The sequence below is a fragment of the Pinus tabuliformis genome, chromosome 9, assembly GCF_031772625.1.
Source record: "Pinus tabuliformis cultivar Carrire ecotype Pingquan chromosome 9, CPIR1, whole genome shotgun sequence".
Lineage (NCBI taxonomy): Eukaryota > Viridiplantae > Streptophyta > Pinopsida > Pinales > Pinaceae > Pinus > Pinus tabuliformis.
In genome coordinates this window covers 455,512,063-455,534,518 of record NC_142307.1, presented here as the reverse complement: position 1 = coordinate 455,534,518, position 22,456 = coordinate 455,512,063, and the positions used below count along the sequence as shown (strand labels likewise).

The window sequence follows — 22,456 nt, the reverse complement described above, 5'->3', positions numbered from 1 at the left end:
GAGGTCTAATAGAACTAGATAAAGCAAAGGAAGGAAGCCCAGAGGAGGAAGAAAGGGTAGAAGACAATGAACATATACAAGAAAAAATGAGAAAAAAGAATTTATGATAAGTAATGCAGAACAAGAGATGGATCTTGAAATGACCCAAAGTGAGATGTAAATGGAGGACCATGAACTCTAAGAGATTCTTGAGAATGAAAACCTAGATCTAGAAGGTTTCTTAAAGCAAGGAACCAAAGAAGGGTTAGACTCGTTACCGACAAAGGAGCTCAATAGGGTTCAACAATTGTTTTTATGGAAAACCCAGACTAAGGGGGTGGAAATACTAATACACAAAGAAAGACAAGGCAACGAAGGAGTGAAAATGATCAAGAATATAGGAGGACTAGCACCCAGAATCGAGCGAAAAAAGAGGGGAAGAAAAAAGCAGAATGAGCTGTTGATGGAATGTGGAAACCTAATGATAGATTTAGGTAAGATGAAATATCTATCTAGTTACTCCTTTACTAACCTTTAATTATCAATTTCACTTTTTGGAATATTAGGGGTCTAGGTAGTGAAAGGAAACAAAGGTTAATGAGTAATAGAATGAAACAAGCATCTCTAGAAGTTATTTTCATCCAGGAAACTAAATGTTCCATTTAGAAGATAAGAGATATCCATAGTAAATGCCTCAATAGATTTGAGTTTCTGGAAGTCAAATTGGAGAACGCAGAAGGAGGCATTCTCACTCTCTGGAATCCAGAAAAAATTGACTTAATAGATGCGGAGGTATCGAAGGAGTACTTATCTGTAGTAATACAACTAGTAGGAGTTAAGGAAACCTACTTGGTAATGAATGTCTATGGCCCTCAAAGAATGGATGACAAACTCAGGCTTCTATACTCTCTGGTGACTCTCAGAGATACATATGCAGGAATACCCTAGATCTTAGGGGGTGATTTCAACATGATCAGATCACTAACAGAAAAAAAGGGGGAACTAGAGTTCTAGGCAAAGACTCCATGGCTTTTCAGACCTTTATTGATAAAATGAAGCTGGTGGACATCAAAATTGATAACAGAATCTTCACCTGGAACAATAAAAGAGGAGGAGAGTCCCAGGTAGCTTCCAAATTAGACAGATTCATCATCTCAGAGGATCTTATGCTCAATAACAAGGAAATGGTGGCAAGAGTGCTTCCCTTTGGAGGCTCAGATCACTGGCTGATGCAACTGGAGGTTTAGGGTATTGGTAACCCCAGGAAATGACCTTTTAGATTTGAGAACATCTGGTTATCCCACCTAGAATTTATAAGCAACGTAACCAAGTGGTGGGCATAGTATTTAAACGTACAGGGAACCAGAATGTACCTTCTACAAAAAAGATTGAAACACATCAAGCTCAGGCTTAAAGATTGGAACAAGAATGAATTTGGCAATATCTTTGTAGAAAAATAATTTATTGAAGATCGAATTCAGAAACTTAACCAAACCCTCATCATAGAGGGCCATGATAAATTCAAGGATGAAAAAGCTACCAAATATCAGCAACAATGGGAGAATATATTCAGACAAGAGGAAATATTTTGGAGACAAAAATCTAGAGTCCAATGGCTAAAAGAAGGGGAATGTAATAGCAGGTTTTTTCACAAATCCACCATGTACAGAGCACACAATAGAATTTCTCTGATCAAGGATAAAAGAGGAAATAATCTCAAAATTCGTGAAGAAATGGAAGTAGATCTAGTCCAACAGTTTCAAAGCATAGCACATGAAAACTGTTATGAAAGAGATCTCTACATCCAGAACTTCACTAAGCACATACCGAGGATGGTTTCCAGAGAGGATAATGTTAACCTTTACAGACCTATGACCGAAGAGGAGGTCAGTGGGGTTATAAAGAAATGCAGAAAATGGCAAGGCACCAAGCCCAGATGGTTTCAATGTCGACTTCTTCAAAGCTTGCTAGAATATTGTCAAACAGGACATTCTGCAGGTTGTGGAAGATTCCAGGAGGCACAGAACCATTTTGAAAGTGCTGAATTCCTCTTTTATAGCCCTGATCCCTAAACAGGAGTTGGCCCAAACCCTTGATAGATTTCAGACCTATAGCATTGTGCAATGTGGTTTACAAGATAATATCAAAAGTGGTTGCAAATAGACTTAAACCTTTCTTGCCCTCTCTAGTTTCGGGGGAACAATCTGGATACGTGGAGGGAAGGAAAATTCTTAATAACATCATCCAATCTCATGAAGTGGTGCACTCACTAGCTAGCAAGAGGAAAGCTGTAACGATCATGCAACTAGACATTGCCAAGGCTTATGATAAGTTGAATTGGAACTATATAAGGAAAGTTCTCATTTCTTTGGTGTTTGACCACAATTGGGTAAGATGGATTCTGGCTTTGATTACCTCATCTAGTTTTTCTATTCTTGTTAATGGTTCTCCTTCGGAGACTTTCACTCCTTCAAGAGGTCTCAGGCAGGGTGACCACCTCTCCCCCTTTCTCTTCGTCCTCATGATGGAAGGACTAGGAAGAGCTATCGAGCATGAAAGAGTAGTTGGTAACATCAGGGGTATCCAACTCTCCGACAATCGACAGGCATTGAACCATCAACAATTTGTGGATGACAGCTTACTGCAGGGAATTCCTACAGTTGAAGAAGCTCTTTCTTATAAACAAATCCTCAGTGACTTTGCCATGGCCTCAGGTTCGGAAGTTAATCTCTCCAAATCCAAGATTTTTTTTTCAATACTAGCATTGCTATTCAGAAGAACATATCTAGAATTCTGGGCTTCCAAAGAGACACTCTACCCTCGAAATACCTGGGGGTTCCTTTAACTGCAAAACCGTTACACAAGAGTATCTGGGAGCCGATGATCAGTAAACTACATGACAAGACCAGGAAATAGACAATGAGATCTTTAAACTTGTCTGGAAGGTTGATCCTCACAAACACTATTCTGCAATCAATCCTGATCTTTATGCTATCTGTTATCCCTGCTCCTAAAGGAATCCTGAATCAAATGAGAAACATACAAAGAGACATTCTTTGGGGCAAGGGGGAGGAAAAGAGGAATTTGGCCTTAGTTGCCTGGGAAAAAATTTGCAAACCCAAAGACCATGGGGGTCTTGGACTGGATGATCCTGAAATTCTATGTAAAGTTCTAGGGGAAAAATTATGGTGGCGATGGATAAAGGAACCGGAAGCACAATGGTCCATCACTTGGATAGAAAAATATGCAAGCTCTTGGCTAGTTAATGATCGCATAAGGATGGATCGAAATATAAGAGGTTCTCACATTCGGAAGAAAGCTTGGGATAACAGAGGCTTAATTCAAGATAACAGCTTCTGGGAAATCAGAGAGGGAGACTTAGCCTTATTCTGGGGGGAAAGATGGCAACACGAACCTATTTTTCTATAGGAGTATTTGTAGGACCTCAAAACACAGACTGATACTAAGGATTTCACTAAGGCTAAGGATTTCTAGGATCAATAAAATAGTTCAGGAAAATGGAGAAACTGGAGAAATTTGGATCTTAGAAATGATAGTCCTCTAAATTCCAAGGCTGAAAGACTGATGAAAATGTTAGAGCAAAGGAAAATTCTCGTCTCAAAGGGGCATGACCAGCTAAGATGGGACAACAAAAATGAGGGGAACTTTAATCTCAAGGAATCCAAACTCATAATCATGGACCTTGATTCCAAGGCTCCTGATAGGATTTGGCAAAACCTATGGAAGCATCAAGGCTGGATGAAAATAAAGCTTTTTCTATGGCTGGTTTGCAAAGGAAAATCTTGACCTGGGACAATATTAAGAAAAGGGGTTTTCTAGGGCCTTTAAGATGCCAACTTTGTGAGGCTCAAGAGGAAACCATAGAACACCTTCTCAACACCTCCATTTTCACTTCCAGATTATGGGATGTTTTTGCTTCAATCTTCCAATAGTCTCGCAGATATATAGGAAGTCTTTTCAACACCCTAACCAAATGGAGAAGGAACTTTTCAGATAATGAAGTTCTTTGCTCAGCTTGGGCACCTACACCGGGCTTCATTATGTGGAACATTTGGAAAGAAAGGAACAATAGAATCTTCAAGAATGTTAAGAAGTCTTCCCAGTGTATCTTTCATCTGATCCTAAAAAAAATCAAAGAAATGGCTAGAACCACAATTCAAAATCTCCCCTCGAATTCCCTCTTTGCTACAGATTGGAGGATTCTTTTTAGGCTTGAATTGCAGGGACTAGTTCCTCAAGGTTTAATCAGGAAAGGTTCAATTGTGGATACTGAGCTAGACTTCTAGCGTCCTCCCCCTAATGGTTTTCTAAAATTCAACATTGATGGGGATTCTAAAGGTAATCCAAGCATGACAGGCTATGGAGGGGTGTTAAGGGATGACAAGGGAAACTTTCTTTTCATCTTCCATGACTACTTAGGAAAGTCCACCAACAACATGGTGGAGATAATGGTCATGGAACAATGTCTTGATTTCCTGGTTCAGGAAAATCACCAAAATACGATCATTAAAACTAACACCAAGATGGTCATTAACTCAGTGAAGAGAATAAGCTGGGGAACTTCACCGGAAAAAGCCCCTAAAATCTAGAGGCTAATTTAGGTCTTCCAAAGGATTCAGAGTCATCTTCAGAGGTTGAGAATAGTCAATTTGGCACATGTACATAGAAAGGCCAATAAACTTGCGGATTTGCTTGCCAATCAAGGAGTGATATGCATAAATACTAGGGTTGCAATGAACTAGCAAGAATTCCCTCAAAACAGATTAAAGACGGAGTGTCAAAACCAAGTAGATGAAGACAATACAGTGTTTCTTAAGAGAACCGTAGAGATGGATTCAGTTAACTAGCAGTTGTTGGCTTAGTTGCTCATTTACAATGGGGTCTTTTAAAAGAGGATTGGAAAGGTCAACCAGAGACCTCCAGAGTATTGGGTTAAAGGAAGAATCCAGATGTCATGAAGGGAATGAAAAGACTTCAGGGACTATAGGCAGGATTGTGGTGAATCCTTTACGCATCGAGGTTAGAAGGGATGAAGATGTGAATGGTAGAATGTAGAGGATAGCCAGAAATTGCGAAGCCAGAGATCTTTTAACCGTAAAAGGTGAAACAAGAGTTTCTTTAACTATAATCTTTTTATCGAGGCATGGGTGGTATTTTGGTGATCGCAGCCCTCATAAGAGGGAAGTAGTTTTTAGCTTTCGGGAGCGATCCCAATCTTTGAGTACCACATGGGAGTGGGGCCAAAGGGAATACCGCCCTCATCGCATGATATCACTTGTGCATGTAGGCTGGCGCGACTTCAATATCTAATGTCGGATGGTTCATGGAGATTCAATGGTTCAGATTGCTCGCACTATTTGGTGGACCCACGAGGTAAATGGCGAATGTGAGTCTGACTTGGTCTACAGCCATTTGATCAAAGGATAAGGCTCAAAGATTGAGATCAAAAAGGAAGGTGGGAAAAGTTCTTTCTGAGGGACTGTGCCTATTTTTGAGAAACATGGTGGTTGTGCTATCTTTTTTGGCTAACAACCATGTGTCTTGTGCTTTTTTGTATCCAAGTCCAAACTTATGTATTTCTCTTTTGAGATAGGTAAAGATGGAGGCAAGGGGTAAGGAATAGTTCTGTTGGGATTTCTCCATAGTCAACGACCATGAGAGTTTTGATGTAACCTATGTACATTATGTTTTAATTAATGAATTGAAAGGTCTGACTCTTGCATTAGCAAAAAAAATAAAAAAATCCTTAGATAGCAAATCACTTAATAACCACTCAGAAGATAATATAAATATCGTTGGACCACATAGTTGAAACCTTGTACTCATAGGAGACATCTTTACAACCATAACCATGAGTTAAGATTCTAGGTAACACACCCTGCGAAAAATGAAAAGAGTTGCATAACTATGTAACTTAATCCATTCACAGTGTTCATCGAAGTGCTATTTATATAGGTTTTATAGCCCAATTATTTATTTTCTTTATTTTTTACTTTTTATAATTTAATATTATTAATAAGTTATAATCACAGATTATATTCATAATTTTTGAATTTTATTCATAGTTTAGTTTTTAATTATTTTAATTATAAAAACAATTTTATATAAAAAAATATATATTTATTAGATGAATTAATGCATATTCAAATTGAAGAATATTTCTAAAAGAAAACAATAAAATATCTTTAAAATTATATCTTTTTCATTAAATTTATTTCTATAAAAAGAGTTTTATAGTATTATATTGATTTTAATGTATTCAACAATAAGAAGAGAAAATGAATTTAGAAAACAAAATTATAATTATAACGTTTTATTTTATTTATTTATTTTTGTTTATATTACAAGTTTTTAAAGTTCAATATGGTTAGAATAGATGACCACAAATATTTTCATAACATAAATATGAAGTAAGAATTCTTCCAGTAAGATTCTTTAAAATTAAAACCAGAGAAATAATAATGTATTAAATTATATATATTAATTTTTTGTACATATTTTTTACCAATAAAAATAATGAAAGAAATTTAATCGAATTTTGTGATGGAAATTTTGCACCTATCAAAGGGATTTTCTATAGTGTTGGAGAAACCCAATAATAAAAGAATAATAACTTGAGGATGCATCCTCTAGTATTGCCTTATAATTTAAAAATTGTCAGGTTGGGAATTAATGTAGAGGATTGGGAGATCTCACAATCTAGAAAACATGAGAGGTAAATCCACATAAAGAAGGAATATCTACAGTCCTCTATCTGTAGGATTTAACACTTAGGGTAACTTAGCATTCATAGTTTATGACCCAATGAAACTTGTTTCTGCACCTCACAAGAAAACAATTTCTGCTCCTCCCTTTTGGAAGAAGGATCTCCCTAAGCCATTTGAGATTCTAGTTCATGTGATTCAACACTAGTTGAATCAACATTGGAGAGGCAACATAGAGGAACTTGATAGGCCAAGGATTCCTCAAAGATTGAAGTTTCCTCACAAGGATAGGAGTGAAAAGTCTTGCAGTCATTCATAGAAACTCAAGTGGGTTCATAAGGAGAATTTCCAAAGTGTGGAGTCATTAAAAAATTAGGATCCAAAGGCAAATGGAGGAGCACGAAGAACTCCCCAATACTAGAGTTGGTCCTAAACATGAACTTTCATATAGATCAACGTTTGTTTCTCTAGATTATGGAGAAACCCAACAGAAAAAGAACAATAACTTGAGGATAAATCCTCCAATATTGCTTGATGATTTAAAATTCGCCAGATAGGATTTCCTGAAGGCGATTGAGAGATCTCTCGATATAGAATCCACAAAGTGGAAATAGGTATAAAGAAGGACTATCAAGAGTGTAGCACTAGTACACTGAGAATAGAAGATTATGTATGAAAGGCAAACAATGTTGGTGGCGAATGGAGTGGGTCTGGAAATAAGGAGAGGTGTTTAAAGGAAAATTCCCCTCTAAATATTCATGTACCCAACATGAGATAGATGCAAAGGAAACCATTAAACATGTGGTTTTAAAGGTGACAAAAAATTTGCACACTCCAAAAAAGTGCATAAATAAAGCATTCATTCTGATCCAAATGAAACACACAAGTTAAGCCATCCTAGATCAGAAGTTAAACTTCTGAAATAAAAGAAACAAAATTTGAATTTTATTCTTACAAAAGTTGTATGTAAAGAAACTAGCCATTCACATCCAACTGTTGTTCACAAGAAAAGCCAACAACATATGCACACAATTTTCTCTAAAGTGACACATGAGGAAATTATTCCTACATGTTCCATTAAGGTCTAGAAGGAAAAGTACCAACTCTTGGACATAAGGTTTCCTCCTAAACATGATAAAGCGAAGGATAAACTAACACTTTCATAGCTCAAGGGTCATATTTCAAACATTTAAGCAAAAATTTATAATACAAAGGGAAAGAAACAGGTTGAAAATTATACATTGAGTATGCAAGATGGCAAGAGTGCGGCTCAATATAAATTTAAAGAAGCTCGTGTTTCTAATAAACATGAGAGAAGAGGGGAGGGGTATTTAATTTTTCAAACATTAAAATTTTTCTTGTCAATCATTCATATTCTTAGTTCTTTGGATGAAAAGAAACATAAGAAATAGAAGCCAACATATATGGAGGAGGTGTAGCAGAAACATACAACTCAATATGCATAAAAGGCATAATGTTGAATGTGTAGAATCTAGTTTCTGTGACATGCATGAGAAGTGCCATGAAAAATCAGGGAATTTAGAAAATCTCAAGAAGCCTATCTCAAGTTTCATTCATTTAGATCTGAATCATATGGAAGAAGAAAATCAAGCCAAAGGGGACTTGTCAAGAAGAGTTGATTCTTTTGAAGGAGACAATGCTAAAAAGATTAAAGAGGACCAAGTAGCAGAAATAAAAGTAGAAGAGGAGTCTTCTGATAATGGGTCAGTGGAGTATTTTGGAATCTAGATAAGCCACATTAGCTCACTCATTCAAGCAAGCACTCAAAAGGAGACAAGAAACAATGATATAGAGACAATGTATTTGACAAGGACAAGAGAAAGCCATAATTATCACCCGAGAGAGAGTTATGGGAAGAAAATAAATTCAGTTGTAAGGCTAATTCAAAGTTCTGTGAGTAATATTAGAGGAATTCAACATTGGGAATGTGATAAAAGGAAGTCATTTAGTAGAAGGGTGATGTCTATGCAACCTAGTGCTAAAAACCAAGTGCATCCTTCATGTAGAACAAAAATAAGCATGCAAATTTCCTTTTATAGAGGGCATGAGTACTTTGGCCCAACTGTCTCATCCATTATGAAAAAAGCACAACTTACATTAAATAAATAACAAAGAATTTGTTCCACAACAATCACCAAGATGAATATTTTGGTTTGATGTCTAGTATTTCACTAAAAATAATTCTCCACCCCTTATTCTTGAGAAGTTGGAGCAGAGAAAGTTCCTAATACCTCATAAGGTTAAGAAGGCCCACACTAGAAAATCTGAAGCAATTAGTCAATGTGATTTCCATTTGACATGTAGTCACTTTGTTGTTTTTTATCTAGAAGACTCTTTAATTGTTTCCTTCAGTTTAATAACAAAGAAAGTCCTAAAGAAGAGACTCTTACCTATTTCAATCAATTGAATAAAAAATGTATTTCTTAAGGGTCTCCTGCAGAGGAAATTGTTATTTAAAAGACCGGAGGGAAGGGAGTTCTTACATTTAAAAGTTACTATCATTCTTCTCACTAGAAAATTTGATTGTTGGTCTTTGTTTCATGGGGAATAAATGATTTTTTAAATTTCTCTTAGACAAAAGCGATTAAAGAAATACAATTGAATAATTGTTTTACTTCTTTCTTTTATGCTACTCTCTTATGGCCTTACTATGTGTCCTTTGCAACATGTGATGTGATTCTTAATTAAATAAAACATTAGAACAAATCCTTATATAATAAATCACTTAATAAGCAATTAAAATATAATTTAAAGATCCTTGTAGTAGAAATCTTACACATAGGAGGCTCACATATGTTTATGGAAAGGAGGCTAGAGTATATTATTCCAAAAATTTCTCTATAAGTAAGTGAAAGCAACTTTAAAACCATGAATTAAGATTTTAGGTAACACACCATGAAAAATGTTGCATAACTATGTAACTTAATCCTTTAGATGGTCTAAGTGCTAATTTATATAGGTTTTATAGCTCAATTTTATGTTTTCTTTACTTTTTAATTTGTAAACTTTAATATTATTTATAAGGTATAATCATAGATTATATTGTTAATTTTAAATTTTTATCTACATTATTATTAATACTAAAATTAATTTTTAGAAATATATATATAAATTAAGATAATACAAATAGTTCTTATGTCCAAAATGTTGAATCAAAGAGTTTTTTTCTTTATATGGAAATTGTTGATTTGGAGTTTGTGAGTCATATGAAGATGATGGTAGCCTTGAAACAATTCTAGGTGATTCCTTAGAGGCTCATGCTTTTTGTTTTTATTTTTTTGGGTAACACTATTTTTTGGTATAACCATAAGTTATCTAACCACTTTTCCTATAATAATTGTTTTTAATAATATCATTGATTTACCAAAAAAACAAAAAAAATTCTTAGAATAAAATATATAATAGAAAACAAGAACAATGTATTTTTTTTATTCATGTTTTAAATAAAACTGTAGACATGAAAATTTGTTAAAATAAAATATATAATGAAAAACAAGAACAATGTTTTTTTTTATTTATATTTTAAATAAAACTGTATACATGAAAATTAAATTAAAAGAACTTAAACATCAAACGTAATTATATCTACTGTACATGAAAATTAAATTGAAAGAACATAAACATCACTGAAATATAAAACATAATTGTATATACTGAGACTTATCATGTAAATATTTAAGAATAAAACCAGCTCCATTGTTTTATTTAGATAATAGAGATCTCATGGTAAATGATAACATTACTGACATACAGGAGAAACTGAATGTAAAGAAGAATAAGTCGTCTGAGAAACTAAATGTAAAGAAGAATGACTACTGTTTTGTGTGTCTAGAGAATTAAATCAGCAAATGCGAAGCGAAGCGGCAGATGTTGTTAGATTAAGCATGAGTAAGATGGGGAGGGCAGCTAGAACCAGGGGGTACAGGGTACCCCGGTTTGTGGCACCCTGATGCATCCTTAGCGTTTCTCGTCCAGCCAAGCAATCCTCGACGCGTGCATTCAAACGCACCTTCATTCGCAGCTTTGGCGTCCGTAATCAGAATCGTGGATGTTAGCAACATTATTGAAATCCAGTACAACCCCAGCATTTCCATTTTCTTGCAGCACTTCACGGCCATCTCCTTAATTCAAAAGGAAAAACTAAATCTATTTCTAAATATTTCTTCTTCTTCCAAATTTGATGATCGTGTGATGGATCTAATCTAATTTATAGAAAACGTATAAGTTGCATGGAGCATGGAAGCACCTCATCTTTAGTGGTGATGGCAGACTTTTATACGGATGGAGAGTGGATCCATAGTATTTTTAGGCCGATAGGCCTTCCCTTTGAAAGAGACTTTCGTCGTCCCTTTCATTCTAAGGTTGACACCTCGCATTTTTTTATCTTTGCAGTTTCGCATTTGTTAATGACGCTGTATGCGCTGTTAATCCGTGGATTGTGGAACCTCTGCCCAACAACCTGCGTGTGGTGCGGTGGATTGTGGAACCTCTGCCCAACAACCTGCGTGTGGTGCGGTGAACGTTGTTGGACAAGATGAGGCGGTTCAAGCGGTTGCGGAAGCTGTGTTAAGATGGTGGGCTGGACAGATCTTATTCTGCGCTACATATTCTTAGAGTTATTGCCTTCATGCTTTTCACCATTGCTGCTGCAACAGTCGTCCGCGTGATCTTCCAAGGTAAGTTATTAACTTCTTATGCAGAGCAATTCTTGAATATTGATCCGAATATTGATCCGTACACTATAACAAGTACTCAATACATGTCAGAAGCTAAACTGAAATTCCTGGTTAATTCTTGGGAGGTAGCAAGAAATTAGTTATTAGGTCACTTTAACAAAGTTTGAGTCAGGGGCTCAATTTGGCGGCGTAGATTCTTGATGTATGTACATCATTTTTGTGTAGTTTTGATTAACTGGGGCGTTTATTAAAGATGAACAGGAGTTGAATATCTTCTTGAATTGCTGCTTTCTTCTTGGTTTTGCAGTTACATTATACAGGGTTAAGACTGAGACAAGGTTAACTGGTTTTCCTCTGTTTTTATATGGAAGTCTGCAAGAAAGTTTAATGGACAAAGAACAGGACGATTATACAGTACAGGCAGGAATTAGAGAGAACTATGCCCTAATGGAAAACCCAAGCGTGAAGCAAACCCATGGGATTTCTTTCATTCAAGACATCGTTCTTCTTCCAGAAGAAATCCTCTTCTTAGTTCGCCTGCCTTCTGCAGATTCCAAACTGATATCCCACAAATCATTACTCAGCGGTTCATTCTCGCCAGAAATCAATACAACAGTTAATGGCATCGATTATTTGCAATTTGGATCTTCCACCCAACCACGAGCTGCAGTCAGATGCCAGCCACCCCACCAGACACCCACTGGTCTGCAACATCAGTTGCCCTGGTGGGCACCTCTAATTATAACTCAGATTTACCAGACATCACAACTAAATTGGGTTCTATTGATTATTCCATCCCCATCAAATGGGATTATATGGTATATGAGAGTTTTGCGATATTGTTCTATTTGCCAAAGGGATTAACAATAGACAGGGACTCAACATTGAGCCCAAATATCTACGCTGCATATTCAATAATACCATTGAAACTAGGGTCACACTCTCTGCACAAGAAATCTTTAGATGTGAGCATCCCAGTGAACCAAGTCGTTATGACCTCATTGGCTCCGAAATCACTCTTGGAATTCGTGGGAAATCAATCCCTTCCGTTGCTTATTATGAAATCCCACCAACTTATGATTTAAACAAAACAGATCATGATGTAGAGAACATGAATTTATGTGCCTGCACCATGGTGTTCAACGTTGCAAAATACATAAGAGAATGGGTTATCTACCATTCCCATCTGGGTGTAAAACACTTCTTTCTGTATGATAACAACAGTGAAGACAATCAGGAAGAAACTCTTGCAGGGTTATCATCAGAAAAATACATGATAAAAAAGCATCCATGGCCATGGGCCAAGACACAGGAATATGGATTCTCACACTGTGCTCTCATGGCTAAAGACAAGTGCCAATGGATGATGTACATAGACGTGGATGAATTTGTATTCTCTCTTTCATGGCTGAAGCAACTCAAACCCAAAGTCAATCTGGAGTACCCATTAATGAATTCTACATCAGAAGCAGCTTTGTGGCAATTAGTGACAAATCTCAGTACAGTGTGTAAACGAGGGGCTGCAATGATAGGGCAAATCTCTATGAGATGCAGAAACTTTGGGCCTTCGGGCCTTCATGAACACCTTCAGAAAGGGGTTACTCAAGGGTACACTTGCAGGGAAAAGCACGAGAAGCGCTACAAATCCATACTTCTTCTAGAAGCTGCTTCTCCTTCGTTACTCAATGTAATACATCGCTTCCAGCTGAAGAGGAGATACAGAACAGTGTATCTGAATGCCTCCAAGGCAGTGATCAATCACTACAAATACCAGGCTTGGAGTGAGTTCAAGGCTAAGTTTCGGAGGAGGGTGTCTTCCTATGTTGTGGATTGGAAGGATTCTAGGAATCCCAGGTCCCAAGATCGAACTCCAGGGCTTGGTAACAGGGCCATCAAACCCCATGGATGGGAGAATATGTTCTGCGAGGTGAATGACACTGCATTGAAAGAATATGCAGAGGGAGTCTTTTCCCTGAATGATGAAGAAGAAACAGGTTACAACTTAGAATGGCAATGAATGGTAAATGTAATACAGTGGCGCATTTTTTTATGTATAGATATCTCGATTCTTTGTAAATATGATTACATCTGTGCATTTTGTATGTACAGATATCTCGATTCTTTGTATATTTGAGTTAGTGGATCAATAAAGAATGGCGGATTTTGGAAGTTGGGTATTCCTGCATCATGGAATATATATTCTTGCCTTCATGCTTTTCACCATTGCTGCTGCAACAGTCGTCCGCGTGATCTTCCAAGGTAAGTTATTAACTTCTTATGCAGAGCAATTCTTGAATATTGATCCGTACACTGTAACAAGTACTCAATACATGTCAGAAGCTAAACTGAAATTCGTGGTTAATTCTTGGGAGGTAGCAAGAAATCAGTTATTAGGTCACTTTAACAAAGTTTGAGTCAGGGGCTCAATTTGGGGGCGTAGATTCTTGATGTATGTACATCATTTTTGTGTAGTTTTGATTAACTGGGGCGTTTATTAAAGATGAACAGCAGTTGAATATCTTCTTGAATTGCTGCTTTCTTCTTGGTTTTGCAGTTACATTATACAGGGTTAAGACTGAGACAAGGTTAACTGGTTTTCCTCTGTTTTTATATGGAAGTCTGCAAGAAAGTTTAATGGACAAAGAACAAGACGATAATACAGTACAGGCAGGAATTAGGGAGAACTATGCCCTAATGGAAAACCCAAGCGTGAAGCAAACCCATGGGATTTCTTTCATTCAAGACATCGTTCTTCTTCCAGAAGAAATCCTCTTCTTAGTTCGCCTGCCTTATGCAGATTCCGAACTGATATCCCACAAATCATTACTCAGCTGTTCATTCTCGCCAGAAATCAATACAACAGTTAATGGCATCGATTATTTGCAATTTGGATCTTCCACCCAACCACGAGCTGCAGTCAGATGCCAACCGCCCCCACCAGACACCCACTAGTCTGCAACATCAGTTGCCCTGGTGGGCACCTCTAATTATAGCTCAGATTTACCAGACATCACAACTAAATTGGGTTCTATTGATTATTCCATCCCCATCAAATGGGATTATATGGTATATGAGAGTTTTGCGATATTGTTCTATTTGCCAAAGGGATTAACAATAGACAGGGACTCAACATTGAGCCCAAATATCTACGCTGCATATTCAATAATACCATTGAAACTAGGGTCACACTCTCTGCGCAAGAAATCTTTAGATGTGAGCATCCCAGTGAACCAAGTCGTTATGACCTCATTGGCTCCGAAATCACTCTTGGAATTCGTGGGAAATCAATCCCTTCCGTTGCTTATTATGAAATCCCACCAACTTATGATTTAAACAAAACAGATCATGATGTAGAGAACATGAATTTATGTGCCTGCACCATGGTGTTCAACGTTGCAAAATACATAAGAGAATGGGTTATCTACCATTCCCATCTGGGTGTAAAACACTTCTTTCTGTATGATAACAACAGTGAAGACAATCTGGAAGAAACTCTTGCAGGGTTATCATCAGAAAAATACATGATAAAAAAGCATCCATGGCCATGGGCCAAGACACAGGAATCTGGATTCTCACACTGTGCTCTCATGGCTAAAGACAAGTGCCAATGGATGATGTACACAGACGTGGATGAATTTGTATTCTCTCTTTCATGGCTGAAGCAACTCAAACCCAAAGTCAATCTGGAGTACCCATTAATGAATTCTACATCAGAAGCAGCTTTGTGGCAATTAGTGACAAATCACAGTACAGTGTGTAAACGAGGGGCTGCAATGATAGGGCAAATCTCTATGAGATGCAGAAACTTTGGGCCTTCGGGCCTTCATGAACACCTTCAGAAAGGGGTTACTCAAGGGTACACTTGCAGGGAAAAGCACGAGAAGCGCTACAAATCCATACTTCTTCTAGAAGCTGCTTCTCCTTCGTTACTCAATGTAATACATCGCTTCCAGCTGAAGAAGAGATACAGAACAGTGTATCTGAATGCCTCCAAGGCAGTGATCAATCACTACAAATACCAGGCTTGGAGTGAGTTCAAGGCTAAGTTTCGGAGGAGGGTGTCTTCCTATGTTGTGGATTGGAAGGATTCTAGGAATCCCAGGTCCCAAGATCGAACTCCAGGACTTGGTAACAGGGCCATCAAACCCCATGGATGGGAGAATATGTTCTGCGAGGTGAATGACACTGCATTGAAAGAATATGCAGAGGGAGTCTTTTCCCTGAATGATGAAGAAGAAACAGGTTACAACTTAGAATGGCAATGAATGGTAAATGTAATACAGTGGCGCATTTTTTTATTTATAGATATCTCGATTCTTTGTAAATATGATTACATCTGTGCATTTTGTATGTACAGATATCTCGATTCTTTGTATATTTGAGTTAGTGGATCAATAAAGAATGGCGGATTTTGGAAGTTGGGTATTCCTGCATCATGGAATATATATTCTTGCCTTCATGCTTTTCACCATTGCTGCTGCAACAGTCGTCCGCGTGATCTTCCAAGGTAAGTTATTAACTTCTTATGCAGAGCAATTCTTGAATATTGATCCGTACACTGTAACAAGTACTCAATACATGTCAGAAGCTAAACTGAAATTCGTGGTTAATTCTTGGGAGGTAGCAAGAAATCAGTTATTAGGTCACTTTAACAAAGTTTGAGTCAGGGGCTCAATTTGGGGGCGTAGATTCTTGATGTATGTACATCATTTTTGTGTAGTTTTGATTAACTGGGGCGTTTATTAAAGATGAACAGCAGTTGAATATCTTCTTGAATTGCTGCTTTCTTCTTGGTTTTGTAGTTACATTATACAGGGTTAAGACTGAGACAAGGTTAACTGGTTTTCCTCTGTTTTTATATGGAAGTCTGCAAGAAAGTTTAATGGACAAAGAACAGGACGATTATACAGTACAGGCAGGAATTAGGGAGAACTATGCCCTAATGGAAAACCCAAGCGTGAAGCAAACCCATGGGATTTCTTTCATTCAAGACATCGTTCTTCTTCCAGAAGAAATCCTCTTCTTAGTTCGCCTGCCTTATGCAGATTCCGAACTGATATCCCACAAATCATTACTCAGCTGTTCATTCTCGCCAGAAATCAATACAACAGTTAATGGCATCGATTATTTGCAATTTGGATCTTCCACCCAACCACGAGCAGCAGTCAGATGCCAACCGCCCCCACCAGACACCCACTGGTCTGCAACATCAGTTGCCCTGGTGGGCACCTCTAATTATAGCTCAGATTTACCAGACATCACAACTAAATTGGGTTCTATTGATTATTCCATCCCCATCAAATGGGATTATATGGTATATGAGAGTTTTGCTACAGACGAGGATATTGTTCTATTTGCCAAAGGGATTAACAATAGACAGGGACTCAACATTGAGCCCAAATATCTACGCTGCATATTCAATAATACCATTGAAACTAGGGTCACAATCTCTGCACAAGAAATCTTTAGATGTGAGCATCCCAGTGAACCAAGTCGTTATGACCTCATTGGCTCCAAAATCACTCTTGGAATTCGTGGGAAATCAATCCCTTCAGTTGCTTATTATGAAATACCACCAACTTATGATTTAAACAAAACAGATCATGATATAGAGAAAATGAATTTATGTGCCTGCACCATGGTGTTCAACGTTGCAAAATACATAAGAGAATGGGTTATCTACCATTCCCATCTGGGTGTAAAACACTTATTTCTGTATGATAACAACAGTGAAGACAATCTGGAAGAAACTCTTGCAGGGTTATCATCAGAAAAATACATGATAAAAAAGCATCCATGGCCATGGGCCAAGACACAGGAATCTGGATTCTCACACTGTGCTCTCATGGCTAAAGACAAGTGCCAATGGATGATGTACACAGACGTGGATGAATTTGTATTCTCTCCTTCATGGCTGAAGCAACTCAAACCCAAAGTCAATCTGGAGTACCCATTAATGAATTCTACATCAGAAGCAGCTTTGTGGCAATTAGTGACAAATCTCAGTACAGTGCGTAAACGTGGGGCTGCAATGATAGGGCAAATCTCTATGAGATGCAGAAACTTTGGGCCTTCGGGCCTTCATGAACACCCTCAGAAAGGGGTTACTCAAGGGTACACTTGCAGGGAAAAGCAGGAGAAGCGCTACAAATCCATACTTCTTCTAGAAGCTGCTTCTCCTTCGTTACTCAATGTAATACATCGCTTCCAGCTGAAGAAGAGATACAGAACAGTGTATCTGAATGCCTCCAAGGCAGTGATCAATCACTACAAATACCAGGCTTGGAGTGAGTTCAAGGCTAAGTTTCGGAGGAGGGTGTCTTCCTATGTTGTGGATTGGAAGGATTCTAGGAATCCCAGGTCCCAAGATCGAACTCCAGGACTTGGTAACAGGGCCATCAAACCCCATGGATGGGAGAATATGTTCTGCGAGGTGAATGACACTGCATTGAAAGAATATGCAGAGGGAGTCTTTTCCCTGAATGATGAAGAAGAAACAGGTTACAACTTAGAATGGCAATGAATGGTAAATGTAATCCAGTGGCGCATTTTTTTATGTATAGATATCTCGATTCTTTGTAAATATGATTACATCTGTGCATTTTGTATGTACAGATATCTCGATTCTTTGTATATTTGAGTTAGTGGATCAATAAAGAATGGCGGATTTTGGAAGTTGGGTATTCCTGCATCATGGAATATATATTCTTGCCTTCATGCTTTTCACCATTGCTGCTGCAACAGTCGTCCGTGTGATCTTCCAAGGTAAGTTATTAACTTCTTATGTAGAGCAATTCTTGAATATTGATCCGTACACTGTAACAAGTACTCAATACATGTCAGAAGCTAAACTGAAATTCCTGGTTAATTCTTGGGAGGTAGCAAGAAATCAGTTATTAGGTCACTTTAACAAAGTTTGAGTCAGGGGCTCAATTTGGGGGCGTAGATTCTTGATGTATGTACATCATTTTTGTGTAGTTTTGATTAACTGGGGCGTTTATTAAAGATGAACAGCAGTTGAATATCTTCTTGAATTGCTGCTTTCTTCTTGGTTTTGCAGTTACATTATACAGGGTTAAGACTGAGACAAGGTTAACTGGTTTTCCTCTGTTTTTATATGGAAGTCTGCAAGAAAGTTTAATGGACAAAGAACCGGACGATTATACAGTACAGGCAGGAATTAGGGAGAACTATGCCCTAATGGAAAACCCAAGCGTGAAGCAAACCCATGGGATTTCTTTCATTCAAGACATCGTTCTTCTTCCAGAAGAAATCCTCTTCTTAGTTCGCCTGCCTTCTGCAGATTCCGAACTGATATCCCACAAATCATTACTCAGCTGTTCATTCTCGCCAGAAATCAATACAACAGTTAATGGCATCGATTATTTGCAATTTGGATCTTCCACCCAACCACGAGCTGCAGTCAGATGCCAACCACCCCCACCAGACACCCACTGGTCTGCAACATCAGTTGCCCTGGTGGGCACCTCTAATTATAGCTCAGATTTACCAGACATCACAACTAAATTGGGTTCTATTGATTATTCCATCCCCATCAAATGGGATTATATGGTATATGAGAGTTTTGCTACAGACGAGGATATTGTTCTATTTGCCAAAGGGATTAACAATAGACAGGGACTCAACATTGAGCCCAAATATCTACGCTGCATATTCAATAATACCATTGAAACTAGGGTCACACTCTCTGCACAAGAAATCTTTAGATGTGAGCATCCCAGTGAACCAAGTCGTTATGACCTCATTGGCTCCAAAATCACTCTTGGAATTCGTGGGAAATCAATCCCTTCATTTGCTTATTATGAAATCCCACCAACTTATGATTTAAACAAAACAGATCATGATGTAGAGAAAATGAATTTATGTGCCTGCACCATGGTGTTCAACGTTGCAAAATACATAAGAGAATGGGTTATCTACCATTCCCATCTGGGTGTAAAACACTTATTTCTGTATGATAACAACAGTGAAGACAATCTGGAAGAAACTCTTGCAGGGTTATCATCAGAAAAATACATGATAAAAAAGCATCCATGGCCATGGGCCAAGACACAGGAATCTGGATTCTCACACTGTGCTCTCATGGCTAAAGACAAGTGCCAATGGATGATGTACACAGACGTGGATGAATTTGTATTCTCTCCTTCATGGCTGAAGCAACTCAAACCCAAAGTCAATCTGGAGTACCCATTAATGAATTCTACATCAGAAGCAGCTTTGTGGCAATTAGTGACAAATCTCAGTACAGTGCGTAAACGAGGGGCTGCAATGATAGGGCAAATCTCTATGAGATGCAGAAACTTTGGGCCTTCGGGCCTTCATGAACACCCTCAGAAAGGGGTTACTCAAGGGTACACTTGCAGGGAAAAGCAGGAGAAGCGCTACAAATCCATACTTCTTCTAGAAGCTGCTTCTCCTTCGTTACTCAATGTAATACATCGCTTCCAGCTGAAGAAGAGATACAGAACAGTGTATCTGAATGCCTCCAAGGCAGTGATCAATCACTACAAATACCAGGCTTGGAGTGAGTTCAAGGCTAAGTTTCGGAGGAGGGTGTCTTCCTATGTTGTGGATTGGAAGGATTCTAGGAATCCCAGGTCCCAAGATCGAACTCCAGGACTTGGTAACAGGGCCATCAAACCCCATGGATGGGAGAATATGTTCTGCGAGGTGAATGACACTGCATTGAAAGAATATGCAGAGGGAGTCTTTTCCCTGAATGATGAAGAAGAAACAGGTTACAACTTAGAATGGCAATGAATGGTAAATGTAATCCAGTGGCGCATTTTTTTATGTATAGATATCTCGATTCTTTGTAAATATGATTACATCTGTGCATTTTGTATGTACAGATATCTCGATTCTTTGTATATTTGAGTTAGTGGATCAATAAAGAATGGCGGATTTTGGAAGTTGGGTATTCCTGCATCATGGAATATATATTCTTTCCTTCATGCTTTTCACCATTGCTGCTGCAACAGTCGTCCGCGTGATCTTCCAAGGTAAGTTATTAACTTCTTATGCAGAGCAATTCTTGAATATTGATCCGTACACTGTAACAAGTACTCAATACATGTCAGAAGCTAAACTGAAATTCCTGGTTAATTCTTGGGAGGTAGCAAGAAATCAGTTATTAGGTCACTTTAACAAAGTTTGAGTCAGGGGCTCAATTTGGGGGCGTAGATTCTTGATGTATGTACATCATTTTTGTGTAGTTTTGATTAACTGGGGCGTTTATTAAAGATGAACAGTAGTTGAATATCTTCTTGAATTGCTGCTTTCTTCTTGGTTTTGCAGTTACATTATACAGGGTTAAGACTGAGACAAGGTTAACTGGTTTTCCTCTGTTTTTATATGGAAGTCTGCAAGAAAGTTTAATGGACAAAGAACCGGACGATTATACAGTACAGGCAGGAATTAGGGAGAACTATGCCCTAATGGAAAACCCAAGCGTGAAGCAAACCCATGGGATTTCTTTCATTCAAGACATCGTTCTTCTTCCAGAAGAAATCCTCTTCTTAGTTCGCCTGCCTTATGCAGATTCCGAACTGATATCCCACAAATCATTACTCAGCTGTTCATTCTCGCCAGAAATCAATACAACAGTTAAGGGCATCGATTATTTGCAATTTGGATCTTCCACCCAACCACGAGCTGCAGTCAGATGCCAGCCACCCCCACCAGACACCCACTGGTCTGCAACATCAGTTGCCCTGGTGGGCACCTCTAATTATAGCTCAGATTTACCAGACATCACAACTAAATTGGGTTCTATTGATTATTCCATCCCCATCAAATGGGATTATATGGTATATGAGAGTTTTGCTACAGACGAGGATATTGTTCTATTTGCCAAAGGGATTAACAATAGACAGGGACTCAACATTGAGCCCAAATATCTACGCTGCATATTCAATAATACCATTGAAACTAGGGTCACACTCTCTGCACAAGAAATCTTTAGATGTGAGCATCCCAGTGAACCAAGTCGTTATGACCTCATTGGCTCCAAAATCACTCTTGGAATTCGTGGGAAATCAATCCCTTCAGTTGCTTATTATGAAATCCCACCAACTTATGATTTAAACAAAACAGATCATGATGTAGAGAAAATGAATTTATGTGCCTGCACCATGGTGTTCAACGTTGCAAAATACATAAGAGAATGGGTTATCTACCATTCCCATCTGGGTGTAAAACACTTATTTCTGTATGATAACAACAGTGAAGACAATCTGGAAGAAACTCTTGCAGGGTTATCATCAGAAAAATACATGATAAAAAAGCATCCATGGCCATGGGCCAAGACACAGGAATCTGGATTCTCACACTGTGCTCTCATGGCTAAAGACAAGTGCCAATGGATGATGTACACAGACGTGGATGAATTTGTATTCTCTCCTTCATGGCTGAAGCAACTCAAACCCAAAGTCAATCTGGAGTACCCATTAATGAATTCTACATCAGAAGCAGCTTTGTGGCAATTAGTGACAAATCTCAGTACAGTGCGTAAACGAGGGGCTGCAATGATAGGGCAAATCTCTATGAGATGCAGAAACTTTGGGCCTTCGCGCCTTCATGAACACCCTCAGAAAGGGGTTACTCAAGGGTACACTTGCAGGGAAAAGCAGGAGAAGCGCTACAAATCCATACTTCTTCTAGAAGCTGCTTCTCCTTCGTTACTCAATGTAATACATTGCTTCCAGCTGAAGAAGAGATACAGAACAGTGTATCTGAATGCCTCCAAGGCAGTGATCAATCACTACAAATACCAGGCTTGGAGTGAGTTCAAGGCTAAGTTTCGGAGGAGGGTGTCTTCCTATGTTGTGGATTGGAAGGATTCTAGGAATCCCAGGTCCCAAGATCGAACTCCAGGACTTGGTAACAGGGCCATCAAACCCCATGGATGGGAGAATATGTTCTGCGAGGTGAATGACACTGCATTGAAAGAATATGCAGAGGGAGTCTTTTCCCTGAATGATGAAGAAGAAATAGGTTACAACTTAGAATGGCAATGAATGGTAAATGTAATCG

At 38.2% G+C, this 22,456-nt stretch overlaps 3 protein-coding genes and 2 pseudogenes across 3 annotated transcripts; all 5 read left to right on the top strand.

The window, feature by feature from the left end:
* The first annotated feature begins 2,278 nt into the window (after window positions 1-2,278).
* On the top strand, window positions 2,279-14,053 carry LOC149149167 (glycosyltransferase family 92 protein Os08g0121900-like; annotated as a pseudogene).
* On the top strand, window positions 13,555-15,782 carry LOC149149166 (glycosyltransferase family 92 protein At1g27200-like; annotated as a pseudogene).
* LOC149149165 (glycosyltransferase family 92 protein At1g27200-like) lies at window positions 15,686-18,071 on the top strand. Its single transcript, XM_089439844.1, has 2 exons — window positions 15,686-15,908; window positions 16,204-18,071. Exons 1-2 carry the CDS (start codon window positions 15,803-15,805, stop codon window positions 17,922-17,924), a joined length of 1,827 nt encoding a protein of 608 aa, XP_089295970.1. The 5' UTR covers window positions 15,686-15,802; the 3' UTR covers window positions 17,925-18,071.
* On the top strand, window positions 17,915-20,329 carry LOC149149164 (glycosyltransferase family 92 protein At1g27200-like). Its single transcript, XM_089439845.1, has 2 exons — window positions 17,915-18,166; window positions 18,462-20,329. Exons 1-2 carry the CDS (start codon window positions 18,061-18,063, stop codon window positions 20,180-20,182), a joined length of 1,827 nt encoding a protein of 608 aa, XP_089295971.1. The 5' UTR covers window positions 17,915-18,060; the 3' UTR covers window positions 20,183-20,329.
* On the top strand, window positions 20,173-22,440 carry LOC149149163 (glycosyltransferase family 92 protein At1g27200-like). The gene is made up of 2 exons (XM_089442403.1): window positions 20,173-20,424; window positions 20,720-22,440. The coding sequence occupies exons 1-2, from the start codon at window positions 20,319-20,321 to the stop codon at window positions 22,438-22,440; spliced, it is 1,827 nt and encodes a 608-aa protein (XP_089298529.1). The 5' UTR covers window positions 20,173-20,318.
* The last annotated feature ends 16 nt before the right edge of the window (window positions 22,441-22,456 follow it).